Raw genomic sequence first — 27489 nt, 5'->3', positions numbered from 1 at the left:
GTGACTATTTATATTTCAGGTCCGCATTGGAGGTTTTGATTTGCACTTTGCCTGTACATGGGGCTTTAGAAGCACCTTTAAAATTGCCTTGCTGGAGGGAAATGTAAGACTGCATACATTAGAGTACAATGTTTGAGCTGTTTTGTTATGAATTGTCGTTTTTAAATAACTGCTGCTCCGAGAAGTGTCATTGATGCTACAGGAATGTACATGCCTTATAGAAGAACATATTTTCAAGCAAAAGGCAGAATTATTTACCGTTTCTATTCTATTTAACTATGTAATTTTCTTGTCAAGCAGACATAAAATCTTCCCCACCAATCAACTGGGGACATCAATATTCTCTGCACTACATTTTTACCTTACCAGAAGAACCCCTTAATACAGCAGTCAAAAACTGAAGTTACCACTTAACTTTTGGTAAGAGTGTGCTACTACATTAAAATACAAGCATCATGTTTCGTTCACTATTGGTAGAAAATAATTTGTTGAAATCTGCAAATCATGCAGCAGATGGTGGCATCTGGCAACAATAAAAAAACAAGCAAGCACATCCTTCTGAAAAAACCCAAGAGGACGGGGTGAAAACCCATATTAGGGTATAGGACACACCACACACACAGTGTTCCTATACACAGAATATAAGAATATATATTTTTGGGGGGGGCAGGAAAAGCCTCTTGAAAGAAAGTAGTATGGAGGGAGATTGGACAGGTCAACGCTGTCGCCAGCTGTTTCAACACCCTCCGAATCCTCCGAAAGACCTAAAAGTGGATCCCACACGAGTCAAGGAAGGCCGCTCGCCACCCACGCACTCATAACCAGCAGACTGGACTACGGATATGCCCTCTACGCCGGGATCAACAAGTTTCTACTCCGCAAGCTCCGGGCTATACAGAAAACCGCAGCCAGACTCGTCCTCGGCATCCTCAACACAAACGCTCCACCCAACACCTTGGGAACCTCCCCTGGCTCCCCGTTGAGAAGAGAGTCACTTTCAAGATACTCACCCACGCCTACAAATGCCTCCACAACACTGGACCCCAGTACCTCAACAAGAGAATCTCCTTCCACGTACCCCAGAGAAATTTCTGATCCGCCGACCATTGCCTTCGGCGAAACCCCACGCATCCACAGAGCCAGAACAGGTGGAAGAACCTGCTCTTACATCACAGACCTGGAAAGAGCTCCCGCTCAACATTAGACGCACCCCCTCCCTGAACATCTTCAGGAAGTCGCTCAAGACCTGGCTTTTCGACTGATAAAGAGCGGCTCACCGCCCCCCCGCGCCTTGAGATTGTGCAAGGTTAGTAGCACGCTTACAATTCCCCTTATTGATTGGACATATGTGGCCTCTGCATTAAGATCGAATTGTAGGTCCAAATCTTAGTTGGAGATCAAAACTTTAGACAACCCTCCTCAAGCAATATAGTAATTTTCCCTCTCAAAACAGATGACTTTTTTAGAGCATTTTGTGCAACGCTGCACTTCTGGGATTTTTGAATTTGGATTTACCCACTATTAAAATGAGGGTGAAGATAATTTATCAGGTGGTCTCATCAAGTTAATCTCAGCAAAAGGGAACATTATGCTTGAATCATGTATAACTGAACAACATTATATATTAGCTTTAAAAATAGAATTCCTGACTATCAAGCACAGTGCTCACTGAGCGGGCTGCTGTATTATGTATTTACCACCTCAGATGCGTTATACAAAAATAATGTTACAAAAATGCTCTAGACGAGCATTCAAGTTCAAATTAAAAAAGATAACGGGACAAATTTGATGGTTAGAGTGGATTTTAACAATATAATGGATAAATCACAAATAACCGTGGAGGACACAGGCAGAAATAACTTTCAGCATATTCCAGGTATGCTTTCACGTTTTAGAAACTGGATTTATGATAATGGTAGTTTTTGGGAAAAGATGACAGCTATCAAGTTATGTTCCTAGATATTCCGCAACATATCAAACAAACACAATTATTATCCTAGCCGTCACTATATTGATACCGGGGTCATTTCAGATGGTTGCCTTTCTTAATACAGTATAAAGATAGGGACGTTGGCCAAAAAAGAATAACCCTTCATTACTTGTAGCTTTAAAACAATGGAGACCCTGGGAGGGGTTATTTGAAACATCTCAATTGGACCCATGTGTCAAAATGTAACCTACTTCAATGAAAGAGCTATTGGGAAATCAAATTTATACAACAAATGTAATTTACTGACCCAACCAGACATGGGCATTTTTAAGATACAGCAAGAAATTCTCACTAGTGTGATTGGTTTTGCAAGCCCCATTAGAACAGACCTAATGCTCAGCAGTACAACTAACATGCATTGAAAAATGTATTAGGTTTTGCCTATGTGATTTAATAATAAGTTGTTTTTTGTTGTAAATTGTAGCTAGTTGAGTAGCTGTACAATATAAGTTTGTTTATGTACAAAAAGGCAATATATTTTACTGTTGCTAGTGGTATAGTGCGGGTAAGTAATAGCAAAACTTTGAAAAATGCAATGAAAGTGGGAAATAATAGAATTAATTGATGAAATGGTAATATTATGTGTTAAGAGGAGTTCTGATTTTTCGGTCTTTTGCCTACTTTTGACCCTGGTGCCACTGCACCGCAGAACCATTGAAATCATCGCCCTAGCGCCTGCTAGATACCTGTTTAGTAGTAAAATTTAGCAATATTCTGCGTTTAGTGGGGTCCCTAAAGCTTTTGGCCCCGGTGCCACCACACCTGCTGCACCATTCAAATCAAGCCCCTTTTAACTGCAAGGTAACTGCAATTGTGTCTGCCTGTATAGTAGTAAAATATAGCAGTATTTGGTGTTTAGTAGAATTCTGCCAACTTTTGGGCCCGGTGCCAGTATTCCAGCTGCACCACTCTAATCATGACCCCGTTGTCTGCAAGGTGACTGCACTTGTGACTGCCTGTTTAGTAGTAAAATATAGCAATATTAGGTTTTTAGTGGGGTGCCTTTAGCTTTTGGCCCTGGCGCTATTGCATCCGGTGCACCAATCAAATCATGACCCTATTGCCTGCTAGAAAACTAAAGTTTGACACCGAAGTAAGTGTTATCATGCACTGCATTTACTATGATGCATCGGGTCATACTGAGTGCTGGGATTTGAGGTAGAATACGCCCTCTTCCTGTTTGAAAAGGCTCCCTAAGCTAATGAGCTGACGAGTTCTGGTTGATGCACCTGCGCTCAGAGAGTGGTACAGATACCTGAGAAGACTTTGAGCAGCATTTCCAGCACCCCCAAAAAGAATGTGTTACTCTCTACTGAAGAAGGACAACTATTCTGAAACACATGTCTAGAGATACACAGCACTGGCTGCACCAACAAAAGTGAAACACTGAAGCCTAACACCGAAGTAGGTGTTATCATGCACTGCATTTACTATGATGAATCGAGGCAAACTGAGTGCTGGGATGTGAGGCAGTGTGCGCCCACCATCCTCCTATTGCCTGCTAGGTAACTTCACTTCTGACTCTTGTTTAGAAGATCAATTTAGCAATAATCTGGGTTTAGTGGGGTCCTTGGAGCTTTTGGCCCCAGTGCCACTGCACTTGCTACAAATTCAAATCAAGTCCCTTTTAACTGCAAGGTAACTGCGATTGTGACTGCCTGTTTAGTAGTAAAATATAGAAATATTAGTTGTTTAGTCGGGTGCCTGGAGCTTTTGGGCCTGGTGCCACTTCACCTGCTGCACCATTCAAATAATGACCTTGTTGCCTGCAGGATAACTGCACTTGTTACTGCCTGTTTAGTTGGAAAATATGGCCAATATGTGGTGTTTAGTGGAGATATCACAACTTTTGGCCCCGGAGCCACTGCACATTCTGCACCATTTAAATCAAGCCCCTTTTGACTGCAATGTAACTGCAATTGTGACTTCCTTTCTGACAGCTTTTGGGCCTGGGCTGTTGCACCTGCTGCACCATTCAAATCATGACCCCGTTGTCTGCAAGGTAACTGCAGTTGTGTTTACTTGGTTAGCATTAAAAAATAGCATAGCTCTTGTATATTAACTTTCTTTTTAACGTGCAATGTTTATTACAACATTTACATTTGATCATGAAGACCAAATAGATTAAGTGGAAAAAATCAACTTGATAATGCCCACAAAGTGCAAAGAAAGGTACTGAGGCATGAATAGGAAAGGTCACAAACGTTCTAAGGTTAAAGCATCTGCTTTACACAGCTAAGTAATAAAAAAGCAAGCATACTTTTTGAAGCAGACTGCCTTTTCCGTGGGAAGAGAGTCAATCTAGACAGTAAATGGGGCTTTAACAGTGGGAACAGCTTCAGTACATGTATAGTAAATGTGCGCAGCCAGGGGAGCTTAACAAAAAAAAAGTTCCACACAAAATCCAATGGACACAGTAAATGAGAGATCGGAACTGATAAGAGCCCCCTTTTAAGATATATTACATACAAGAGATTTCACAAGCACAGTGCGAGCGCTGTGCAGGCGAAACCTAAAAACTACATAAATATACTACGTCACTGGGTCTAATCAACTGATGTTCATGTTTTGCTTCCCCACTCTTCAGCACACAGTGTGAGGCACCTCGACCACTGGTGCAGGTGAAACCTAAAAACTCTACCTGATTCATGCAGAGGCATAAACTGGATCATTTGAAGATCCTGCGCAGCATTCGGAGGGTGTTGAAGCAGGACGCGGAGACGGCGTTGACTTGCTTGGTCATGGAGAGGGCGGAGTTGAGGATGACCCCCAGGTTGCTTGCGTGGTGGTGGGTTTCGGGGCAGTGCCTAGCGATGTGGGCCACCAGGAATCGTCCCAGGCTGATGGGGTGGGTCAGAGGATGAGGACCTCCGTCCTGTCTGAATTCAGCTTCAGTCTGCTGTCCTTCATTCAGTCGGCGATGGCCTTCATTCCTCTGTGGAGGTTGGCTTTGGCTGTGTGGGGGTCATTGGAGAGGGAGATGATCAGCTGGGTGTCGTCGGCGTAGGAGATGATGTTGAGGCTATGTTGTCGTGCGACGTGGGCGAGTGGTGCCATGTAAACATTGAACAGCGTTGGGCTGAGTGAGGATCCCTGAGGGACGCCGCAGATGATCTCGGTGGTTTTTGAGCGGAAGGGTGGGAGGCGGACGCTCTGGGTTCTGCCGGAGAGGAAGGATGTGGTCCAGGCCAGGGCCTTCTCTTGGATTCCGGCGTCATGGAGGCGGGCTGATAAGGTGCGGTGGCAGACCGCGTGGAAGGCTGCTGATAGGTCTAGGAGGATGAGGGCGGCTGTTTCTACCTTGTCCATCAGGATCCTGATGTCGTCGGTGGCGGCGATGAGGGGGGTCTCGGTGTTGTGGTTGCTGCGAAAACCGGATTGGGAAGGGTCCAGGATGTTGTTGTCTTCGAGGCATCGGGTTAGCTGTTTGTTGTCGATCTTCTCTGTCACTTTTGCCGGGAAAGGGAGCAGGGAGATGGGCCGGAGGTTCTTGAGGTCCTTGGGGTCCGCCTTGGGTTTCTTCAGTGAGGCGTTGATCTCGGCGTGCTTCCAGCTTTCCGGGAAGGTTGCTGTCTCGAAGGAAATGTTGATTGTTTTCCGGAGGTGGGGTGCGATGGTTGTGCTGGCTTTGTTGAACACGTGGTGAGGGCAGGAGGTCGGATGGGGATCCGGAGTGGATGGAGTTCATGGTTTTGATGGTGTCTTCGTCGCTGACAGAGGTCCAGGCGGCTGGTGCGGGTGGGGGTCGCGGGGGTCATAGTCTCGGTGGTGGGCGCGGGGGTGTCGGAGTTGAAGCTGTCGTGGATGTAGGTGATCTTGTGGTGAAAGAAGGTGGCCAGGGAGTCGCACAGGACCTGAGATGGAGGAATGTCGTTGTTGTTGGAGCTGGGGTTGGAGAGTTCTTTCACGATGCTGAAGAGCTCTTTGGTGTTGTGTGCGTTGTTGTCTAGGTGGTCCTCTTGGTGGTCCTGATGAGTTGGTGGTGACTGCGGGTGGCGTTCTTGTGGGCTGTGTGGCTGTCTGGGGTTCGGTCGTGGAGCCATTTCTTCTCCAGCGTCCGGCAGGTGCGCTTGGATGTCCGGAGGACTTCGGTGAACCAGGCGGCTTTCTTGTTGGTGTGGTTGGATGTGGAAGCCTTGAGAGGGGCGAGGGCGTTGGCGCAGTCGTTGATCCACTGTTTGAGGTTGGTCGCAGCGGTGTCGGGGTCGATGGGTGGTTTCAGGGCGAGGGTGGTTGTCAGCTGGTCCTTGGTGACCTTGCCCCAGCAGCGGCGTGGCAACTGTTCTCTTGATCCTGATCTCTTCTTCATCACGGAAACTTGGCTCCAAGAATCATCTACCCCGGACATAGCTGTAGCCCTTCCCACCGATTATAACATCTCCAAACTGGACAGGACTGGTAAGAGGGGCGGGGGCACAGCAATCATTCATAAATCACATATCAAAATCCACATAAGCAATACCCACACAGCAACTTGGGGCGAACTGCTCATCTTCTCGCTATACCTAAATAATAAAGAGTCATGGAAAGGAGCCCTCGTTTACAGACCTCCAGGCAACAAAACTAATTTTGCTACACAGCTGATGGATATCATAGCCCCCATGTCCTGGCATGCAGTAATTTCCTCCTACTAGGGGATTTCAATTATCACGCAGAACTCCTTTTAAAAAAAAAAATATTTTTATTTGAGTCCCCCCCCATTTTCGTTGTACAGAACACACAAGAAAGTTCATTACATTTTACCATGCAGGACTTATCACAAATCATAGAAAAAATTATACAAATAAATCAAGCATAGGAGATAAACTATAAGTGAAGGCAAAACAAGACATATAGTTACAATAAAACAACAGTTTAACACAATTTATTTTCTAATCTACCCTGGATCTCTCTCTTTCCACTTCTGTATATGATCCCATATCTAATTTCCAAGTTTTTAGGTTTCGCCTGGGGCACGGAGCGTTAGCTCCGCCCCCAGGAGAAATCTCTTGTCTTCAGTATGGGGTGCCTTGAATACGCCCTCTGATCCATTGGCTAGCTCCATAAATGGAGGCTAGCCATTGGAACAGAGATCTGTCCGTCAATCACAGACCAGATTCGGGGGCGTTCCTGACATTTTTCCCTCTCCACCCACTTCTGTTCGTCATCACGGTGGTGGGTGTGTCGTATTTTTTTTTTCAAGTGGGCCTGTTTTGTTCCTTTTCAAAGTGTCTGTTGTTGGAGTTGGCTGCAAGATTCGAGTTCCCACAAGGCGATCAGGTAAGGAGCATTTTGTTTATAAATGTGTTTTCACTTTGTAAGTTTACGTATTTTGACGTTTTCGCTCTTAATGTATTTTTTCGGTTTCCCCCCCCCTCCCGTTCCTGCCCCTCTCGCGCCAACGGAGGAAGCCTTCCCGACCCCCACTCCCCCGCCAACGGAGGAAGCCTTCCCGACCCCCCTCCCGCTGTCCGTTCCCGCCCTCCCCTCCCCCCTGTCCGTGTGCTTCATGATTACCGCGGCCGTGGGCGGGGTTGCCGAAATGGCTGCTGCTGGTTCTTGTAATGTCACAAGACTGAGCAGCCAGATCGCTTAGATACCTTCTCTGCGTGCTCCTGCCTTCTTCACTGCGCAAAACCATGGACACTGCCTCGAGAATAGAGTGTGAATGTACCAAGCAAGCATGGGTGCGTAGCGGGAGGACACAGGGAGCGCGTGAAGGGCTCGAGCCACGCAAGACGCTATGAGCAGCGTCTAACTCCGAGCTGCAGCAATGGATGACTGGTCAGAAGTGAGAGCTGCACTAGAAACGACCTTTGAGTCCCTGAAACTGGATATAAGCTGGAATGCTCCTTCGGTCACAAAACGGTGTGTCAAGGTTTCAGATGAGCGTGAAAAGACAAACCAAGACAGATATCTCTGTGTCTGAAATATGAGCATGTGACTAAGCATATTCTACCAGAGCAGACAGTCTAGGAATAGAATCAGTTTCAACATAGAGCACGTGAACCATTTCCACTGAGCGCCCCATTCAGGATCACTGGCTAGCGCGACCGGGATACACAGATAGTTATTAAGGTGCTACGATGCAATTCTAATTGCAGACTGTGCGCTGTGAAAGTGGCAGTTAACAAAAATACAGGAATAATCAGCCTTTAAGGGGCACGTTTAAAGAACGTTGTCAGTCCAATCTGGAGAGACAGACCTACACAGATTACTCAACAATGCATAGGACCCCAATGGGTGCCTAGATTACAACTGTAATAATGTTGTAAAGCAGAACACATTTAACGGAAAGAAAGAAACCTTATGCGATTTTGCAACATGTTATGATTCCTTGCTTTTATATAGCGTCGTTATGCAGTTGTTGTAGCCTCGTAGCACTTTGAGCTTTCCGGAGGGCATGCGGGGGCTCTATCACGTTGTGTTTGGGTTTGCTCGGCCTCACTGCTCCTGTCCCAGAGTCAGGGCCCCCTGTGCTTTCCAGAGCGGTTATGTGTAGTATTCTCTCACACTCAATAATACCACCAGAAGACAGCAAAACAAGCCTCCTTGCTTCTTTGAGCCGAGAGCGTGCCAGAATGTATTCTCGTCTCTGAACGTGTTTACCTGAAATGCAGGCCAGCCTCGTACTGCCCTGCAGTGGGCGCAGAACTACATTGCCCTTCTTAAAACACGGAGTGCTGCCCTAAAGCAGTCCGTATGAATGCAGTTCAGGGTGCTGCACGTCTCTACCACTGCACCCCTTTCCTGACCGTGGTTCCCCCCCCAACTCTTGTGCTACTATGTAAAGAACTGGATTGCACTGCTGATTGCCTGTGGCTCTGTCAGTGCTACTTATTTTTTTATTCTCCACATACCAGTTAAAATGCTACACTACCCCTGGCTGCTTCTGTTTACAGGCCAGTCCTGCTATAATTGTCATTTGGTTTTCATGTGGTACTGTGGTGATTGGATTAAGGCACTCTTGGCAAGGTTCGTGCTATGTAAATACTATATACAGGCATATATACAAATGGGGGCTGGGGGATGCAGTGGGAAACGGGCAATATTGCTAATGACTCTGAAAACACCATTAACACACAGAAGTCATGCCTTTCTGTTTCTGGTACTGTGCTCTCTGGGACGCTACCACCAAAGGAAAGAACCCTGGCCTACACAAATTACTATTTTGGACTTCGGGTAGTGATGCGCTCACTCCACTCCCCTGATTCTGACCTATCTTTACAGTTTAGGTGGAAGTCAACGTGCTACATATTATGCCCTGAACAGTGATGCATGCATTGTTGGGACCGTTAAGAACTCAATGAAGAACGGGCTTCCATTTTACTGGAGGATATCTACTTTCATAACGTTTTACTGTTTATTGTTGATTCACACTTGTATACGCTCAATCTTTCATTTGTTTGGGCAGCATACTACCTTTTGGTAGGCCAGCCAAGGTATGACTAAACACTTACTCAGCATGCTGCATTGTAACCTTTTACTAAATGTAATATCCAAGTCGGCAGTGAGTTTGTTATTGTGATCTAATAAGTATATATTCTAGGGTGTTTCTACAGCAACTCCTCATGTTGTGTTAATGCATCCAGCCCTGACCTACGGCCCTCTGCTTGCAAGTAATGGGCCTAAAGCAGCCTGCAAGCCCTCTTAAATGCGATCTTTAGTTCTAAGTGCCTTTTCTGCCATTTTACAAAAACACTACTTTTAGCACCTTCTGCTCTCTCGAGGTGTGACTCTACATAGGCTTGCAATAAAGCATCTCATCCCTGGAACCTGCAAAACATATTGGCTACTGGCCGCCTCACTCTGTGCTGGGGCACTCTCGTAGTAACCGTTGCACTTAAACCATTCATCCATTACTGTGCACCTTGGTCCCAAATATAAGGGTTCCTCATTTCATGCCGACCACGGCCGCCGGAAGAAGTCCAGGAGAGTGCGTTCCCCCCCCCCCCCCCGCTGTCCGTGTCTTTCCTGCCCCCCCGCTGTCCGTGTCTTTCCCGCCCCCCGCTGTCCGTGTCTTTCCCGCTCCCCCCTCCCGCTTCCGTGTCTTTCCCGCCCCACCCCCCGCGAGGTAGCTTGTGCCAGTGTCTGTCGGCCCTAGAGTGGCCGGAAGAAGTCCAGGTGAGTGCGTTCCTCCCCCCCCCCCCCCCGCTGTCCGGGTCTTTCCCGCCCCCCTCCCGCTTCCGTGTCTTTCCCGCCCCCCCCCGTGAGGTAGCTTGTGCCAGTGTCTGTCAACCCTAGAGTGCGAGTGTACGATCATGTCCGCATTTGAGTGAGTGCCCTGCTGTGAACGAGTGAGTGTCTGGATGCATGAGTGAGTGCGAGTGCGTGACTGTGGATGTGAGTGAGAGCGCATGGGTGAACGAGTGTTTACATCAATGAAAGTATGTTGGCGTGCTTGGGTGGGTAAGTGGAAGAGTGCGTGCGCGTGAGAATGCGTAGATGATGAACACGAGTGTGTGTAAGGCAGAGATTGCCTGGGTTCATGATCACTCTGTTGTGACAGGCAGCTCTCTTCCAAGCGCTTCGATAGATGTATGGAGCGGTAATGCCCCATGGCCTATTCTTGGTTTGTGACTGGATGCAGAAACAAACCGCAATAAACTGTCTAGATAACGAGGTCTGCAGTGAAAGGGCTGTTAATCAATATCCTATGATAGTGCAGCTATTTTATTTAAAAAAAAAAAAAAGTCAGTTCCCGTAACTCGAAAGCACACTGCCAGGAGCTACAACACTAAGGAAAATCCGCTCGATGTGAATAATAAATCCTGTTTGCATAGCAGACAGATAACAAGCATTCTAGAAGACTCCACTTATTAAAACAACAGAAGGACTCAATCCAAACAAATATTAAAGGATGATCATGTTTACCCATTTAATATTCACGCAGATTAGTGGCGTTCGAAAGCTGTGCCAACCTGACAGGCAGGAAAAGCATCAGAGAAAGCTTCCACGCACAGACCAACAATTTGCGATCTCGTTATACTGCAAGCCACAATTTATTCACACATCTTTGATAGACTTGGGCATATCCATTTCTTTAATAACTCCAAGCCCTCCCTTTTCAGTAGTACAATGTGTTTGCGTCACTCTGTGTACTGGCGCTGAGGGGTGAGAGGGGGCGGCTCCCAGGCTAAAGCTGCCGGACACCCTGCTGCTCTAAGCGCAATGCAATTTCAACTTTCACTTTTAGAAATCTAACCTCTCAACTCTCAACACAGGTTGGTAAATGGCAGTACAGAACTCTAGATTCATGGCAGCCTCAGTTCTTCTGCCATTGGACGGGTGTGCCTGCACCTGTAGTGTCAGCCGTTGGCAATGTAAATAACAATGCCATTTATTTATAAGTAAAAAAAAAAAAATGTCATGAGCAATGCCAATAGCTCGAACTTTTCCAAGGGCGAAACCATTGCATTGTAAATGCTTGTTTACTTATTCTGCCCCTCCTTGCGTAGATCGCTTTCTCAAGGTTAAATACAGCTAATAATTTCTTTAACCACTGATGGAAAGTAGGTGGCAATCGGTCTAGCCATGCTGTAGCAATACAGAGTCTTAAAACAGCAATAGCCACAAAAAAATAAAATACTGGTAATTAGTCTTACCTATTCTATCCTCTATTCCTAACAGTATAAGTGATGGTGTTAGAGAGATTTCTATTGTTAACGATCTTTTAAGGAATACTTCAATTTCCTCTTGGGTTGTTTTTAAGTGTGGACAAGCAGCAAACATATGGACTAAATCAGCCTGAGTACTGTCACATCTCGGACACGTAATGCCAGCTACTCCTCCCCACTGCGCCAACCTGGATGGAGTGTAATACAGAAAATACAGCGTTTTAAAGTGCTGCGCCTAGAGTGATGCTGAAGGCAGAAACAAATGGTAGTTATTTATTTATAACTACAATTTGTTTCTGCCTGCCCTTCTCGCACGGCGAGAAATCAGTCAGCAAACTTCCTCGAGCTCGAGCCTCAGGGCAGGGGGGAGTGGCTTGGGGGAGTGGCTTGCCCACTATTGTGAATACGGACTGTTTGGACAGCCTGAGAGGCTGTCCAAACAGACAGTATTAGCAACAGTGGGCAAGCCGCTCCCCCAAGCCTCCTCCCACTCTCCGTTCTGCTGCATGCAGACCAAGAGGAATGACGTGTTTAGGGCAGCCGGCCGAACCAATCAGCGCCGGCTGCCATGGAGGGGAGGGAGGCTGCCTGCAGCCTTCAGTGACGACGAGGCATTAAAAAAAATCCAGGATGGCGCGCGGGAGTCTGCAGTCTCGGCCCTCGGGACAGGACTCGAGTCGAGAGCCAGAGCGGGAAGCCAAGCCAAGGTAAGTTTTTTTTTAACATTTATTTTATTATTTTATTATTATGAGGCGGTCTGTTATTATTGTCCAGCCACCGCCAATTTTACGCCCCGCCTATTTCAAATGTCACCAGCCGCGACTGCTACAGGACCCCCACACGATTGAGCTGATAACCAGTATCAACTCGTTAGGTCTGACTATATTAGAGACCGGTCCTACACACAACGCAGGACACAATCTTGACCTCATATCCACAAACTCCCAGGGAATTCAGATCAACAAGCTCTTCCCTGTCATATGGTCAGATCACACCATAATTAAGTTTAACATCGCTGTGAGCCTCATCCAACCATGTCATACAAAGGAAGTGAAAATGAGCCGCCCTTGGAACAAGATCAACCTGGATTCATTTTCTACTCACTTCATCTCCCCTCAAATGACTCAATTTACTGACCCCAATAAGGCGGCAGCCAATCTAGACCTGGCCATCACTACAGCTTTAGAAATTATAGCCCCGAAACAGGCAACCAAATGCCCCAACAAACGATCCCCCTGGTTCACATCCAATCTAAAAACAGCTAAACAGGCAACTAGAACAGCCAAACGAAAATGGCGAAAAACAAAAAACACAACTGATAAACAACAGTACAAAGCCTTACACAAAGATTACATGAACAAGATAGCATCAGCAAAGAAAGTCTACCTTGGAACCAGGATTAACCAAGCAGGGAACTCACATAAAGAATTGTATTCTATAGTAAAAGAATTTACAAACCCCCCCCCCCCCCCCCCCCCCCATCTTGCCATCCTCCAATCATGGAGTCCCAGGAATGGGTTAATGTCCTTTCCACCTATTTCATGGACAAAATAAATGACATACACAAACTATTTCCCAAACCGACTGTACCCGCTACAGGCAAAAGGTTAAGCGACCTATCACACAAAGAACAACCTCCCCTTTATAACACCCTAAAAGAATTTCACATATTTTCAGAGGAAGAAGTAGGCGTCACAATAAAAAAAACAAATCAGGGTCCCCAGCAGACCCAGCGTCTGCCCAAATTCTGACTAAAATCGCTCCGGCAATGATCACTGAACTGACGGCAACTCTGAATCTTTCACTAGCCCATTCTACGTTTCCCACTCAATGGAAAGAGGCCATAATCAGACAGATATTAAAAAAGAACAACGCCGACCCAAAACAACCCCTACATTATCGCCCGATCTCCCTTCTACCCCTCTTCGGGAAAATCATGGAATCCATACTAATACAATAAAGAGAGAGCCCAAACCTTTGAGGCGGGTAATCTCCGGAACCACAGCACCAATCACAACACCCAATACAGCGTTGGAAAGGGGTGTTGCAGCAGAAGGACATAGGCTATGCAGACGCCCACCATATACATTTAAAAGGTAAAAGAATCGTGCCAGCAAAGTAGTCCCTTGCGGGCGTGTCTGCGTTGTACCCTGTACCCCAAAACCCAAACCTATCCCTAAACCCTAAAAATACCCCTGTACCACAAAACCCAAACCTAGCCCTGAACCCTATAAATACCCCTGTACCTCAAAACCCAAACCTACCCCTGAACCCTAAAAATACCCCAGTACCCCAAAACCCAAACCTAGCCCTGAACCCTAAAAATACCACTGTACCCCAAAACCCAAACCTACCCCTGAACCCTAAAATAGCCCTGTACCCCAAAACCCAAACCTAGCCCTGAACCCTTAAAATACCCCTTTACCCCAAAACCCAAACCTACCCCTGAACCCTAAAAATTCCCCTGTACCCCCAAACCTAGCCATGAACTCAAAAAAAAACCCTGTATCCCAAAACCCAAACCTACCCCTGAACCCTAAAATACCCCTGTACGCCAAAACCCAAACCTAACCCTGAACCCTAAAAATACCCCTGTACCCCAAAACCCAAACCTAGCCCTGAACCCTTAAAATACCCCTGTACCCCAAAACCCAAACCGAGCCCTGAACCCTAAAAATACCCCTGTACCCCAAAACCCATACCTATCCCTAAACCCTAAAACTACCCCTGTACCTCATTAGCCAAAACTATATCTATTCCCTTAAAATACCCAAACACCCCAAAACATATACCTCAGTACACCAAAACATATACCCCTTTACCCATACTTACCTTATCCAAACATTTAAAAAAAACATGCTTTTACCATTCATGCATTTACAACGAATTTAGTTGTAAATGTATGCGTAGTAAAAGCATATAAAATGTAATGCCATGCGTAATAAAGGCACTGTGGAGTCATGGTACTTTCGTAATGAAAGTATGCAGAGTGATGGTATGCGGAAAGAAAGTTGCGGAATAATGGGTCTTTACCCTCCCCCGGTAAGTACATTGGTGGCACGGCGGCCCTCATCTCCAGCAACAAACTCATATTTTTTTCACCACCCATTTGAAAAATGCACAGGTCTCTCTCATTGATGGCCAGCACCGACATACACTTTTAGACACACCTCCCGCCACAAGTTCTAGAATTGCGAACTTTAGAGATGGGGAGCTACGTTCGAATCTCGGCATCAGCTCTACATCCTGTGATTCCAGGCAAATCGCTTTGTCTCCCCGTGCCTACCACAAATGAATGTGTTCTTCTGTAATGTAAATTGTGCTCATGCCATGTTGTCGAGTTCGCGCTATATAATATTGCAAGGAAAAATAATGTAGGGAAACTCGAGTTCACACACTACTGAACGCGCACTATTAAGTGCATCAGCAGTGCACTGTGAATCGGAGCGTTTCACAGGCCTGTCACAGATAAGAAATGCTATCTAAACGAAATCCTACAAAACAATATACTACAGGCCGGCAGCAATCATACCCGGACAACGTCGGGACGGGCTGCTAGTCATTAATAAACAAACAGTTAGTTAAACACCCGGAAGAAAACAAGTTACTGGACCCATCCCAGTCAGGCTTCAGAGCTTTCCACAGCACTGAGACTGCCGTAGTTGAGATTGTGGATAACATCCGTCTGTATATCGACGCAAAACAATCAGCCATCCTGATCCTACTCGATCTGTCGGCAGCCTTCGACACCATCTCACATAGCATTCTGTTAGAGCGCCTTGCTGAGATTGGTGTCGAGGGCTCAGCCCTACTCTGGATCCAGAGCTACCTGACCGGTAGGCAATCGAGGGTCAAACTTGGACCATTTTCTTCAGCGAACGTGAAAACGACAAGGGTGTTCCTCAGGGATCAATACTGAGCCCCACCCTTTTTAATCTATACTTATCCCCACTGGCTAAGGTAATTAGAGCTTACGGCTTTCAAACTGTGTCCTAGGCTGATGACACTCAGCTGTTAATCACCTTAGGCCCAAACCCCACAGACACGAAATCCAGATTCTAACAATGCATGACCTCTATAAAAGAATGGATGACTAACAACTATCTGATGCTTAATGCTGGAAAGACTGAAATGATGTGGTTTGTAAATGCGCAGAAATACTGGTCAAGTGAATGGTGGCCACCCACACTTGGCCTCTGCCCTGTCCCTAAAAACTCAGTTAGGAATCTTGGAGTTACTATTGATAACAAACTATCCATGTCATCCCATGTTAACAAAGTAGTACACACTAGCATAGGACTAATTTGCAGCCTCAGAAAGATCTTTAAGTGGATCCCTATATCATCCCGTATGCCCCTAGTCCATGGCCTAATTATAAGCCGCCTGGACTACGGAAATGCACTGCTCGCTGACATCAATGAAAGTCTCTTGACCAAACTCCAGACCCTTCAAAATACAGCGGCCAGACTGGTCCTTGATCTCCCGCCCCGCACTTCATCGGCCCCTTGTCTTAGGAAACTACACTGGCTCGCCATAAAGAAACATATCAAATTCAAAATATGCTGCTTGGTCCACAAATCCATCAACGGCCAAGGACCAAAATACCTGGAAAGAAAACTCTGTGAATACTGTCCGACTAGAACCCTCAGATCCTCGGACAAACAGTCCATAAAAGTCTGCACGGTTAGAAACGGGGACAGATGTTTCTCTAAAATCGGCCCAGCAACATGGAACTCTCTACCACTATCAATTAGAACCGACCCAAATCATAAAACATTTCGCAAGAATTTGAAAACCTGGCTCTTTTAAACCTCGGTCAACCTCCTACCCAATCTTCTCACGAATTTCTGCAAGCGCCATGAGACCTATGGGTGATTTACGTGCTATACAAATTCAAATACAAATACAAACTGTTGGGTGCGGTGGTGTGTGGTTGGTTTCCGGAAGGTGAAGTGGACGCATCTTTGGTCGGTCCAAGGTGGTTCGGTGGTGTGGTTGAAGGAGACGTAGGGGCTTGCGGAAAAGATGGGGTCCAGCGTGTGTCCGGCGGCGTGGGTGGGGGTCGTCACGAGCTGTTTAAGTCCGAGGTTGGCAAGATTGTCGATCAGGGCGGAGGAGTTGGCGAAGTTGTTCTCGAGGTGGAAGTTAAGGTCCCCAAGGAGGATGTAGTCCGTGGAGGCGAGGGCATGCGTGCTGAAGAGGTCGGCAATGGTGTCGTTGAACTGTGGTCGTGGTCCGGGTGGTCCGTAGACGAGTGTTCCTCTGAGGGTCGTGTTGGGGTCGGTGTGGATCCCGAAGTGCATGTGTTCGGCAGTGGTGAGGGTGTTGTCTGTGTTGGTCGAGACTCTGAGGGTTTCTTTGTGGACAATGGCGATTCCCCCTCCAACTCCGTTTGCGCAGTCTCTGCGGGAGATCTTGTAGCCGTGTGGGATGGCTATGGTGATGTCTGGTGCTGAAGTGGCGTTCAGCCAGGTCTCCGTCCGGAAGGCGACGTCGGGGGCTGTAGAGTGTAGGAGGTCCCAAAGTTCGATGGCGTGCTTGCGAGCGGAGCGGGTTTTGAGGAGGATGATATCTGAGGGGGTTGGATTCTCTGGTTGGTGGTTTGGCGGGCTGGATGCTGGTGTATCTGCAGTTCCGGCAGCTGAAAGGCCCTTGAGTGTGCTTCGGGATGGCCTGGTAGCAGGGATGGGGTCGTCCGGTGTCGAGTGCGTGGAGGGTGCTTGAGTCGTAGTGCAGTCTGGCCTTGTGGCGTGCGTGGGGTCCAGGCAGTACTTATAATGGCACAAAGTGTGTTGAGCAATCAGTAGGCTCTGCGCCTGCTTCCTCAAATACTCATCTGCTTTTGATAAGATGTATCAAGCCAAAGTGTGCAATCAGTTCAACAAGCTGTGGATTGTGCCTTTTCTGTTTAGAACAATAAAGCGGCTACATTGGGAAAACTGAATATCCATGAAAATAGGGGATCTTATGCCTGAGAGTTTGGTGGTCCAAGCTTTCACCAGCAAGGTCATTCATAATTTGTGCCACATGACCTTTCCAGACAAGGAGAGGTCATGTGCCAATAGCCAATAGTTGCTTGTTGAAATTAGAAAATTACGCAGCAGATGGTTGAATGTGTGGCAAGCACATCAAAATCAGAATTGAATGCAAAATAGTTACAGCGGTTCGATTAGAGCTGTAAATGTGTATTAAGTGATACAAAACAACCACATCTGCATATTAGGGTCAGTGCCTAACTGTCCTTATAAACCTGAATAGCTACTGGTGTTCTTGTGTGAAACAGCATCCCTAGGTCAGAAGTCACCACCCGAAGAGAATACAATGGCTATATGTCTTATTGTGTGTGTCCAGTACCAGGATATCCTCCTCGATTAAATGGGCTAGGACTTACCACTAGTGTGTAGGGTGCCTCCTTCTTCTGCACCTCGTCTGGGGCAGAGGTAGATGCATCAGCTGTGCTGGGTCCTGTTGGCGACGTATCCAAGAAAGTCTCATCAACCACCCGGAAGCGAATCTCTTCTCCAATGTCCATGTACAGATCATGAGCCCCTTCCTCTGTTTCATACTCCCATACCCATACCTGCTCTCCTTCATCACTGATGGGATTACAGGTCAAGAAAACAGCATAAGCAAGTGGAGGATGACGGTAAAATACATGCACCCTTAACAATGGAGGTGGGCGAGCCAACAAAATAACCCAGAGAGCTGGGCCAAGGGTCGGCTCTGGCAGTAAGAGCTCATGCATGAACTGAGCCTTGAAATTATTTGGCATGTAAATCAAGCAGCAAACATCATGTAAAAATATGATAAACCTCATAAAAAATCCAAAAAGTGTATATCTTTAACACATGGCACGTTTCATTTTAGTACATCAAATTATTTGAGAAGTATTTATTAAAAGTGAGCGGTTTAAAACATGAACTGAGAAACATTCCAGCCCCTGCCCAGATGAGGTGCTATTAGTGAACAAAAAGACAAGTCAGTGGTCGTGCAACCTACATGTAGCGTTGATTCTTATTATGGATGAAGCAACATTATAGGCTATAGCCTCCCAAAATCCCCACCCCCTGAAAAAATAATTTGAGCAGTGTAAGAATAGCTGAAAGTCAGCAATTCATTTTTCAGTACTGTAGTTAAAACAACATCACTTCTCAAAAGTAATCCTATCTACTACTTGCTACTTGCAACTGAAGATACTTATTTGTAAAGGATACAACTTGCCAGGCTGCTGTAAAGACTCCGGGGGAATGACTATATCATCGAAGAAGCCCAGGGTGACTACAGAGAGAAGCAGAGAAAGTCAGTGAGGGATACTGGACCTTACAAAAAGAAAGGATTTACAAAAGAGATCACAGACACGCAGGGCCGGACTTGGAACAGAAAACCCATAATGCCTCCATCCCCCAAAACACCACTTTATTGGCTCTACATGGGCACAAAACTAGCCTTAAATAGTGGAGATCCAAAGCCACAGTTTCAAAGAAACAAATGGAAGTACAAAGATGTTACACAAATATAGGCAGACACAAGCCTGCAAAGCAAGCAAGAGGAGGCTCTGTACTAAAGGAAATCAGGAGATTTTTACACAACTTGACATCTTTCAAAGGCTAACAAACCAGACTGTCACATGTTACTGCTTCTGCCGCAGTGTTCACATAAAACTGAATGTGAAAATGTCTGATTTCTGATAGGGACTTCTAACTGCAGATTCCTCACTTTGTGAATCTCCCCATGCACCATAATGGATCAAGAAATGTTTGTAGAAGCAATTCCCCTGTGCCTCAGTATGTGGTGTTGTGTGACTCTGCATCGAAACCGTCCCGCTATGGATGTGCGTCGGGATCCCTATCTCTGTGCCACCTCTGCATACTGAGGTCAGTTCCTTTCTTTCAGCACCTTCCACAGCGGATCTGGAGCTTTTCAAATTCTGTTACTTTGACAGAAGTTATCCCTCAAAAATGTTTCTCAGTGTGCAGACATGGCTTCCACTAGCAAAAGTCGAGACTGTCATCACTTATTCTGGTGACACACATCCACTACGTCTGCCTTAGGATAGATACATCTGCCTGTGGATTCCTCACTTTATGATTATCCCATGCGCCAGAATTCCCCGGAAATTTTTCTGCAGCTCTCTACGCCGACGAGGTCATCACAATGCCACGGCTCCGCATGATGTCACTGGAGCCATAAGAGGACCACGTCAGTGTGATGACGTCAGTTCCCTTTTTTCCACGCTGTCGATGCTAACATTTGTTTCTGGGACTCTCCATACTTCGACTAGAAACTTTGTATTTCGTTTGTATCTCTTTCTCTTTTGACATGTCTGTCCATAGGAAGTCAGGTTTTAAGCCCTGTAGGGAGTGCGGTGGACATATGTCAATTACTGACCCGCATGAAGATTGCCTTTGGTGTTTATCTTCAGACCACCACGTTGAGGGATGTTCTTCGTGCAGGAAGTTGAATCCTAAGACGTTGAAGGAGCGAGAAGCAAAGCTTTACATGGTCAAGGCAAGAAAAGAAAAAAGGGGTCGGGAAAGGTCAAAGTCCAAGTCTTCGACGTTGCACGACTCCAAGAGGAAACATAAGAAGAAGAGGAGACATGCTTCTTGGCGCCGATTCTCGAAGTCTGTGGTATCAAGGTCGCCTTCTCCTGCTCGACGTCGAGAAAAGGACTTGGTTTCTTCTTCAGTGTCTACTCAGGTGATTCCGGCTCAATCTCCTTCATATAAGGAGACTCCAGAGCAGGTGACGACGCCAAGATTCTCACCGACTCCAGAGGGTGTGTCGAATCTGGCTGACACAGAGGTTCCTTCGGCCCGGGCTGTTCCACCTGTGGCTCCAGCGGATACGACTCAGAGGTACTTCGTTCGGATCTCAAACCGGCTTCATACCCTCAGTTTCCGCACCCGGGTTCGAGGTGTTCACCAGGGCCTCGAACCCCTCTGGAGCACCTTCGGGTCCCATGGATACGTTGGCATATAATTCGGGTGTGCCTCACCAGTATCCTCAAGCCCCCTTTATGCGGTTCATGCCAGCGACGCCGTCCTGGACCTTTCCGGCTCAGAGGATGTAGACGCCGTATGGTCAGTCCCTGGCTCCATCCCGTGAAGCTTCTCGGATTCGATCAGCGCCGACTACGGTAGTAGATCCACCATCCATGCCGCTCCCGGAGCCGTCGACGCCGCGTGTGGCACCACCGACGCAGCAACCGAAGATGCGCTTGAGGAGAGAGGCGCAGAGATTATTGGAAGAGGAGCAGTACCAGGCTGAAGAAAGGGAGGAAGGAGATGTGTATGACACAGAAGATGTGTTTGAGGACTTGTGTGAAGCAAGTGGGATTGACACTTCTCTGGAGTGGAACTTTGCTTCTCAAAAGGCTTCTCCCTCGAAGGATGTTGCTCCTTATCATACGGTTTTTAGGAAGGCTGCAGAACTTTTGGATTTGCAGCTTCCTGTGGCGAAGTATAAGCCTAATCTTCTCACTGAAGTGCTACATTCTCCATCTTCGGTGGTTGAACCACTTTTGCCATTTAATGATGCTCTGACTGAGCCAATCCTTGATGTGTGGCGCAACCCTCTTTCGGCTCCTGCGGTATCGAGGTCAGTCTCAAGAAGGTATAGACCTGCTCCTGGAGATCCGGTTTTCCTTTCTTCTCACCCCTCTCCTGAAAGTATGGTGGTGCAGGCTTCTTGTTAAAAGCAATGTACAGGGGCGTTTTCTCAGGCTCCCGCAGACAGGGATTCCAAGAAGTTGGAGGAATCTGCGAAAAAGGTCTTTTCATCAGCCAGTATGGCACTGAAGTCTACCAACGCCACTTGTCTCTTGGGCAGGTATATTCATGCCCTGATGGACTCTGCAAAAGGAAAATGCTACTTACCAGTATGCATCTGTTCTTGGCATGTAGGGCAGCAGATTCACACACCAGTACAATTGGCATCTGGTGGTGGGCCCGGATGATTATACTTCGTTGTTGTCCTGGAAGAGTCTTTGTATAGTAGCATAGTGCGCATGGGCATCGACTCCATCTTCAGATTGTTTTTCGCCATTAGGGAAAATGATGGAGTTGAGTGAGAACAGAAAGAGATGTCCATGTATGGTGTATGTAATTAAGAGAATACTGGAACAGATAGAGGTAGCCGGGGAGGCGGGTGGGCGTGTGTGAATCTGCAGCCCTACATGCCAAGAACAGGTGCATACTGGTAAGTAGCATTTTCCGTTCGAGGCATAAAGGCTGCAGATCACACACTAGTGCATTGATTGCATAGCAGTTCTCTCCCTTAGCAGCTAGTCCCAGTATCTGTTACAGTGGTTTGGAATAGTGATTTGAGTACAGCCTGGCCCACAGCAGCTTGTTGTTTTGCTTGCACATCTACACAGTAGTGTTTTGTGAATGTATGCGGTGTAGACCATGTAGCTGCTTTGCAGATATCATCTAAGGGAATGTACCCTAAAAATGCCGTAGATGGCCCTAGTTTACGGGTGGAGTGAGCCCTAGGGGGAATGGACAGAGTGTGTTTTGCTTTTTGGTTTGAATGCATTTAACAAACCACCTTGCAATCCCAGTTTTTGAAATGGGATTACCCTTATGTAGAGGACAAAAGGACACAAAAAGCTGTTTTGTTTTACGAAATGGCTTTGTCCTATCAATATAGAGGAGGGCTCTTTTGACATCTAATGTAAGGCTCTTTCAGCAACTGTTCGAGGTTGGGAGAAGAATACTGGCAACTCAATAGACTGATTGAGATGGAACGCTTAAGTGACTTTTGGAAGGAATTTGGGATTTGTCTTTAGAACAACCTTGTTGTGATGGAGTTTCAACAAGTGTTCTTGAATTGTTAATGCCTGGATCTCACTAACTCTTAATGCCTGGAACTCACTAACTCTTCTGAGTGAAGTAATAGCAATTAAAAAAGCAACTTTCCAAGAAAGAGCAACTCTTCCATATTGCATTGCCTTTGGACAATGGGTGTGGATACCAGGCGGTGAACCTTGGGCATTTGGAGTTGAGGTGTGTGGTGAACAGATCAATTTCTGGCTGTCCCCACTGTTTAAAGAAAGGTTGAAGAACTTGCAGGTGAAGTTCCCACTCGTGAATCTGTTGTCTCTGAACGACTTAACAGATCCGCAACCTGATTGTGAACTCCCGATAGATGTTCTGCCAATATGAAGATTTTTTTTAGGAATATTCCACCTCAATAGGCTCTGCACCTGCCAGGAGAGCTGTAAGGAGTGTGTTCCTCCCTGTCATATTGTCGGTGAGGACTAACACAGCCTTGCCTGATAGGTAATGTTTGAAAGATTTTAGAGCTAGAAAAATGGCTAGCAACATCAGATGGTTTATGTGGAGTAGCTTTTGCTGCGGTGTCCACCTGCCCTGTACTTTGTGCTGTGCCAAATGAGCTCCCCAGCCGGTGAGGGATGCATCCGTGGTTAGCGCCACCTGTGGAACTGGCTCTATGAACGTCCGACCCTTGGAAAGGTTTTTGGTATTCCACCACTGCAGAGAGCGATATGTCTGGCCGTCCACCACCACCAGATCTGTTAATTGACCTTGAGGCTGGTTCCATTGGCTTGCTAAGCACTCTTGCAGGGGGCGCATTTGGAGTCTTACATACGGTACTACGAAGATGCAAGACCCCATCATTCCAGTTAGTTGCATTAACACTCGAGCTGGCAGTGAGTGTTGCGGTTGGAATTTTTGTATAAGAGCTTGCATACTTTGCTTTCTTGCTAGATCGGGGGATGCAAGTGCTTTGGATGTATCTATTGTGGCACCTAGATACTGTTGAGACAGGAATGGTTGGAGATGTCACTTTGTGTGGTTTACACGGACCCCGAGCTTGTGTAACAAGTGAATGGTCTGGTGCGTGTGCTGCACGCACTGGCAGTATGACTTGGCTTTTATTAGCCAGTTGTCGAGATATGGGAAGACATAGATGATCTACATTCTCAAGTGTGCTGCTACTAAGGCAAGACACTTTGTGAAAACTCGAGGTGCTGTAGTTACTGCGAAAGGAAGGACCTTGAATGGGTAATGCTGCCCGTCCAGTACAAATCGAAGGTATTTCCTGTGAGCTTGATGGATGAGAATGCGGAAGTAGGCGTCCTTGAGATCTACGGTAGCAAGGGAGTCGCCTTGTTTTAACAGAGGAAGGACCTGCTGTAATGTGACCATATGGAAGTGGTCGGACTGTATGTAAAGATTTAGGGGTCTCAGGTCTGAGGGAGCCGTCCTTTTTGGGAATAAGGAAATATATGGAGTAAACTCCTGTGTTTTGATGGTGTACTGGAACTGGTTCTATTGCATTTTTCTGCATTAGAGTGGCCACTTCTTGTTTTAGGAGTGTGAGATGTTCTTGTGACATAGGACGCTGTCTGGGTGGTATTGTTGGAGGAGTGGAAGTGAGCTTCAGGCAATAACCTGATTGAACTATTTGTCTCACCCACATGTCTGTTGTGATGGAATTCATGACAGGTAGGAACTGTAGTAATCTCCCCCCGACGGGAGTTAAATGGTCTTGGGGAAGGGGAGGGAAATCACTGTTTGGGAGTGGAGGCAGTACGGGTGTTGTTGCCTCTACCTTTAGTGTTGTTGCCTCTGTATCCCCCTCTCTAATAGCCTCTATTGGGGGAGGATTGGGTGGGTGCTTTGTAAGAAGAGGAGGCGTTATCCGTTGGAAAATTTCTGGAGGCGCCCCTGTAAGAGGAGCGACGAAAGGACGCTCTGGGAGTTTGACTTTAGAAAGCTCCCATGGACTTTGCAGTGTCAGTATCCTTCTTAATTCTTTCTAGTGAAGTATCAACTGTAGGACCAAAAAGATGTTGCTGGTCAAAAGGTTGATTAAGAATACTGGTTTGTACCCCTGGTTTAAAACCAGAAATGCGCAGCCAGGCTTGTCTACGTAACAGTATGCCAGTATTTATTGCCCTTGAGGCTGTATCAGCAGCATCCAAAGCACAACGGATGGAAGTATTAGTGATTACCTTACCCTCTTGTATTAAGTCAGAAGCCCTGGTCTTATATTTGTCTGGCAAATGTTGCATAAGGGTTTCAAGCTCATCGTAGTGAGCCCTATCATATCTTGCCAAGAGAGCTTGGGTGTTGGCAATTCTCCAGACATTGGCAGCCTGAGATGTTATGCGTTTACCTGAAGCATCTCCTTTATCAGGGGGTGGAGCATCCACTGATGTCTGTGAATTAGCTCTTTTTCTGGCATTTGAGACCACTAATGAGTCTAAAAGTAACTGGCCTTTAATATAGGCTGGTTCCGTTGAAACAGCTTTATACTTTTTCTCTAACCTGGGATTAATTACCCTGGCCCTAAAGGGGTCTTTAAATACCTCAGGTGCATGTTTTACAACCCCATTAAGCATTGGTAAAATGGTTGTGGTTTTATGTGAAGGCAATAATGTGTCCATGAGGAAGTCGTCCTCCACTGGGTCAGTGTGTAGATCGACCCCAAGAAAAGTTGCTGCTCTATGAATGAGTTGTGTGAACCCAATAGTGTCATCTGGAGGAGATGGCCTAGAAGGGTATGCGTCATCTTGCGGTAGATCTGGGGCATCTGGTGCATTGTAATCCTCCCAAGGATCCTCGGATGGCCTAAGAAGATTATCTGGGTCATCTAGGGGTTGCTCATCTTCTATCCCCCCTGAGTAATCATCCTCACCATCCTCTGCTGGTGCAGGGCTGTGTGGGATGAATGGTGAATGTGCAGGGGAAATGTCAAAGTGGTGAAGTTACCCTGATAGGAGAAGTTTGAGCATGCTTTTTGAGAGGGACTGGAGGTGTGGGGGGGAGGGGGAGGGTCCTATTTTCTTTTAGCAGGCACAGTAATGACATGTCCAGTCTTTGGATGAATAAGAAGAGTCTTTTGTTTTGGATCTGGATGGAAAAGCTCTTCTGTAGAAGCATCCTTTTTCGGCACCGACTTGTCTTGCCTGGGGCCGAGTTGTTTAGAAGGTTTAGCAGCGTCTATTACAGTCTTTGGAGCAGATTTTGGTTTTGGTTCCGAAGACTTGTGTTCAGAAGCTTTCTTCGGCTCATGTTTTCTGTTTGGATCGGATGTTATTCGGATCAGGAGTTATTGGTTCTGAACTGTGTTTTGGGTTGACGACTTTAGGAGCCAAAGTATGTTTCGGTGCCGAAGTGGCCTTTGGTTGGATCGGTTTCGGTTTGACAGTTTTCGGTGTGGAAATTGGTTTCGGTGCAGAGCTTGTTTTCGGCTCGACCGATTTGGGTACCGAGGTTTGCTTCGGTGCCGGAGTTAGTTTTGGTTTAAGGACTTTTTGTTTTTCAGGACTGACAGGCTGACTCGAGCACGAGTCGCCTAGAGGCTTCTTGGTATTTTTCGTTGCCGAACCCGAAGGCGGGGCGTCAAAAGTTTATGATTGGTGTGCACCTGGACCCAAAGGTGGAGGTGGAACCGAAGCCTGGCCAGTATAGGGGTGTGAGAAGGGTCGACATTTGTACTCACGACCTGTTGACCAGCTGGAATGGGATCGTCATCGTCTGCTTGTTCTTCGGCTCCGGAAGCTGAATCCTCTGCTTCGGAAACGATGACATCTTCCTGCTGTTGTTCTTCAGACTCTAGATCGATTGGAGTTACGTCTATGATGAGATCTGGGGTTGATGAAGAGGATTGCGCCATGACTCTTCGAGCTCGACGGTCCCTGATAGTTTTCTTGGACCAGAACGAAGCGCAGGCCTGGCAATCTCGGCTCTCATGCTCTGGGGACAAGCACAGACTGCACACCTCATGTAGATCAGTGTGGGGAAATTTGTGTCCACACTGAGGGCACTTCTTGATGGGTGTTCTTTCCATGAGCCAAAGGCCCAATGGCGGAGTTGGGCCCAATGATCGCCGGAATCGAGAAGTGCAGGATTCTTCGACGCGAGTATGAAGATAAGCGCGATCGAAGACTAGACCGACGGTAGAAATGAAAGAATGGTCGTCTATAGGAGATCGGTAACGAGACTGAGCAACAAACACATCTGAACCTGATGGCGGAAATTTTTTTTTGAAGATGGAGTCGATTCCCATGCGCACTATGCTCCAGAGGTGGAGTCATCTACCACACAAAGACTCTTCCAGGACAACAACAAAGTGTAATCATCCGGGCCCACCACCAGATGGCGATCTATGCACTAGTGTGTGATCTGCAGCCCATATGTCTCGAAACAGCTTCTTCCTAAGTTGTCTCAGGAGGACAGGGAATCTGAGTGAGGTATTGGTGGATTCTCAAGCTGCAGCTCGCCAGGTTATCCAATCTGGTCTGGATACGGCGGATTCTGTTGCCAGAGTAATGGGTTCATCCGTTGCGACAAGGAGGCAGGCATGGTTAAGATCTTCTGGGTTCTCTCCTGACATGTAGGCTGCTCTTATTGATTGGCCATTTGATGGGTCCAAGCTTTTTGTTGAAAAGGCAAACTCTGCCCTACAAAGATTTAAGGACAGTAAAGCAACGGCAAGGTCTTTGGGTCTGCAGACTCAGACAAGAGGCTATGGCTATAAATGTTACCATGGCATTGGGAGGTCTTCCTTTCGTTGGTCCAAACAGTCTCAGCAGCAGCAGAACCCCTTGTATAAGAGCTACATGGGTAAAGGCAGAGGTCACCTTCGTGGAACTGGGCGTCAACCTTCTTCCTCTTCCTCCCCAACTCCTCCTGGTAATGCAGGAGAGCAGCCTTAGATCCGATATCCTGGATCATATGGGTCTCGAGGGAGGCCGGCTTACCCATTTTCTACAAGATTCGAAATTAATCACTTCGGGAACTTTGGGTTCTAGATCTGGATGAAAATGGGTGTGCCCTTCCCTTCAGGGAATTACCTCCTCCTTACCCTCCTTGCCAGGGGTTTTGCACAGAGGATCATTTGCTTCTCCTTCAGAAGGAGGTTCTT

At 46.8% G+C, this 27489-nt stretch overlaps 1 protein-coding gene across 1 annotated transcript in view; it reads right to left on the bottom strand.

Moving 5' to 3' along the window:
* POLR3H (RNA polymerase III subunit H) overlaps window positions 1–27489 on the bottom strand; it is a 103798-nt gene that overhangs the window by 8503 nt on the left and 67806 nt on the right. The window contains exons 6-7 of the mRNA XM_086963501.1: window positions 18801–18864; window positions 17978–18182 (exon numbers count right to left, since the gene is read on the bottom strand). Of these exons, the coding sequence (XP_086819627.1) occupies window positions 17978–18182; window positions 18801–18864 (269 nt within the window). The remainder of the gene's footprint in view (window positions 1–17977; window positions 18183–18800; window positions 18865–27489) is intronic.

This window comes from Lissotriton vulgaris, chromosome 1_1, assembly GCF_964263255.1.
Source record: "Lissotriton vulgaris chromosome 1_1, aLisVul1.2, whole genome shotgun sequence".
NCBI lineage: Eukaryota > Metazoa > Chordata > Amphibia > Caudata > Salamandridae > Lissotriton > Lissotriton vulgaris.
This window is presented reverse-complemented; position numbering and strand designations above follow the sequence as displayed.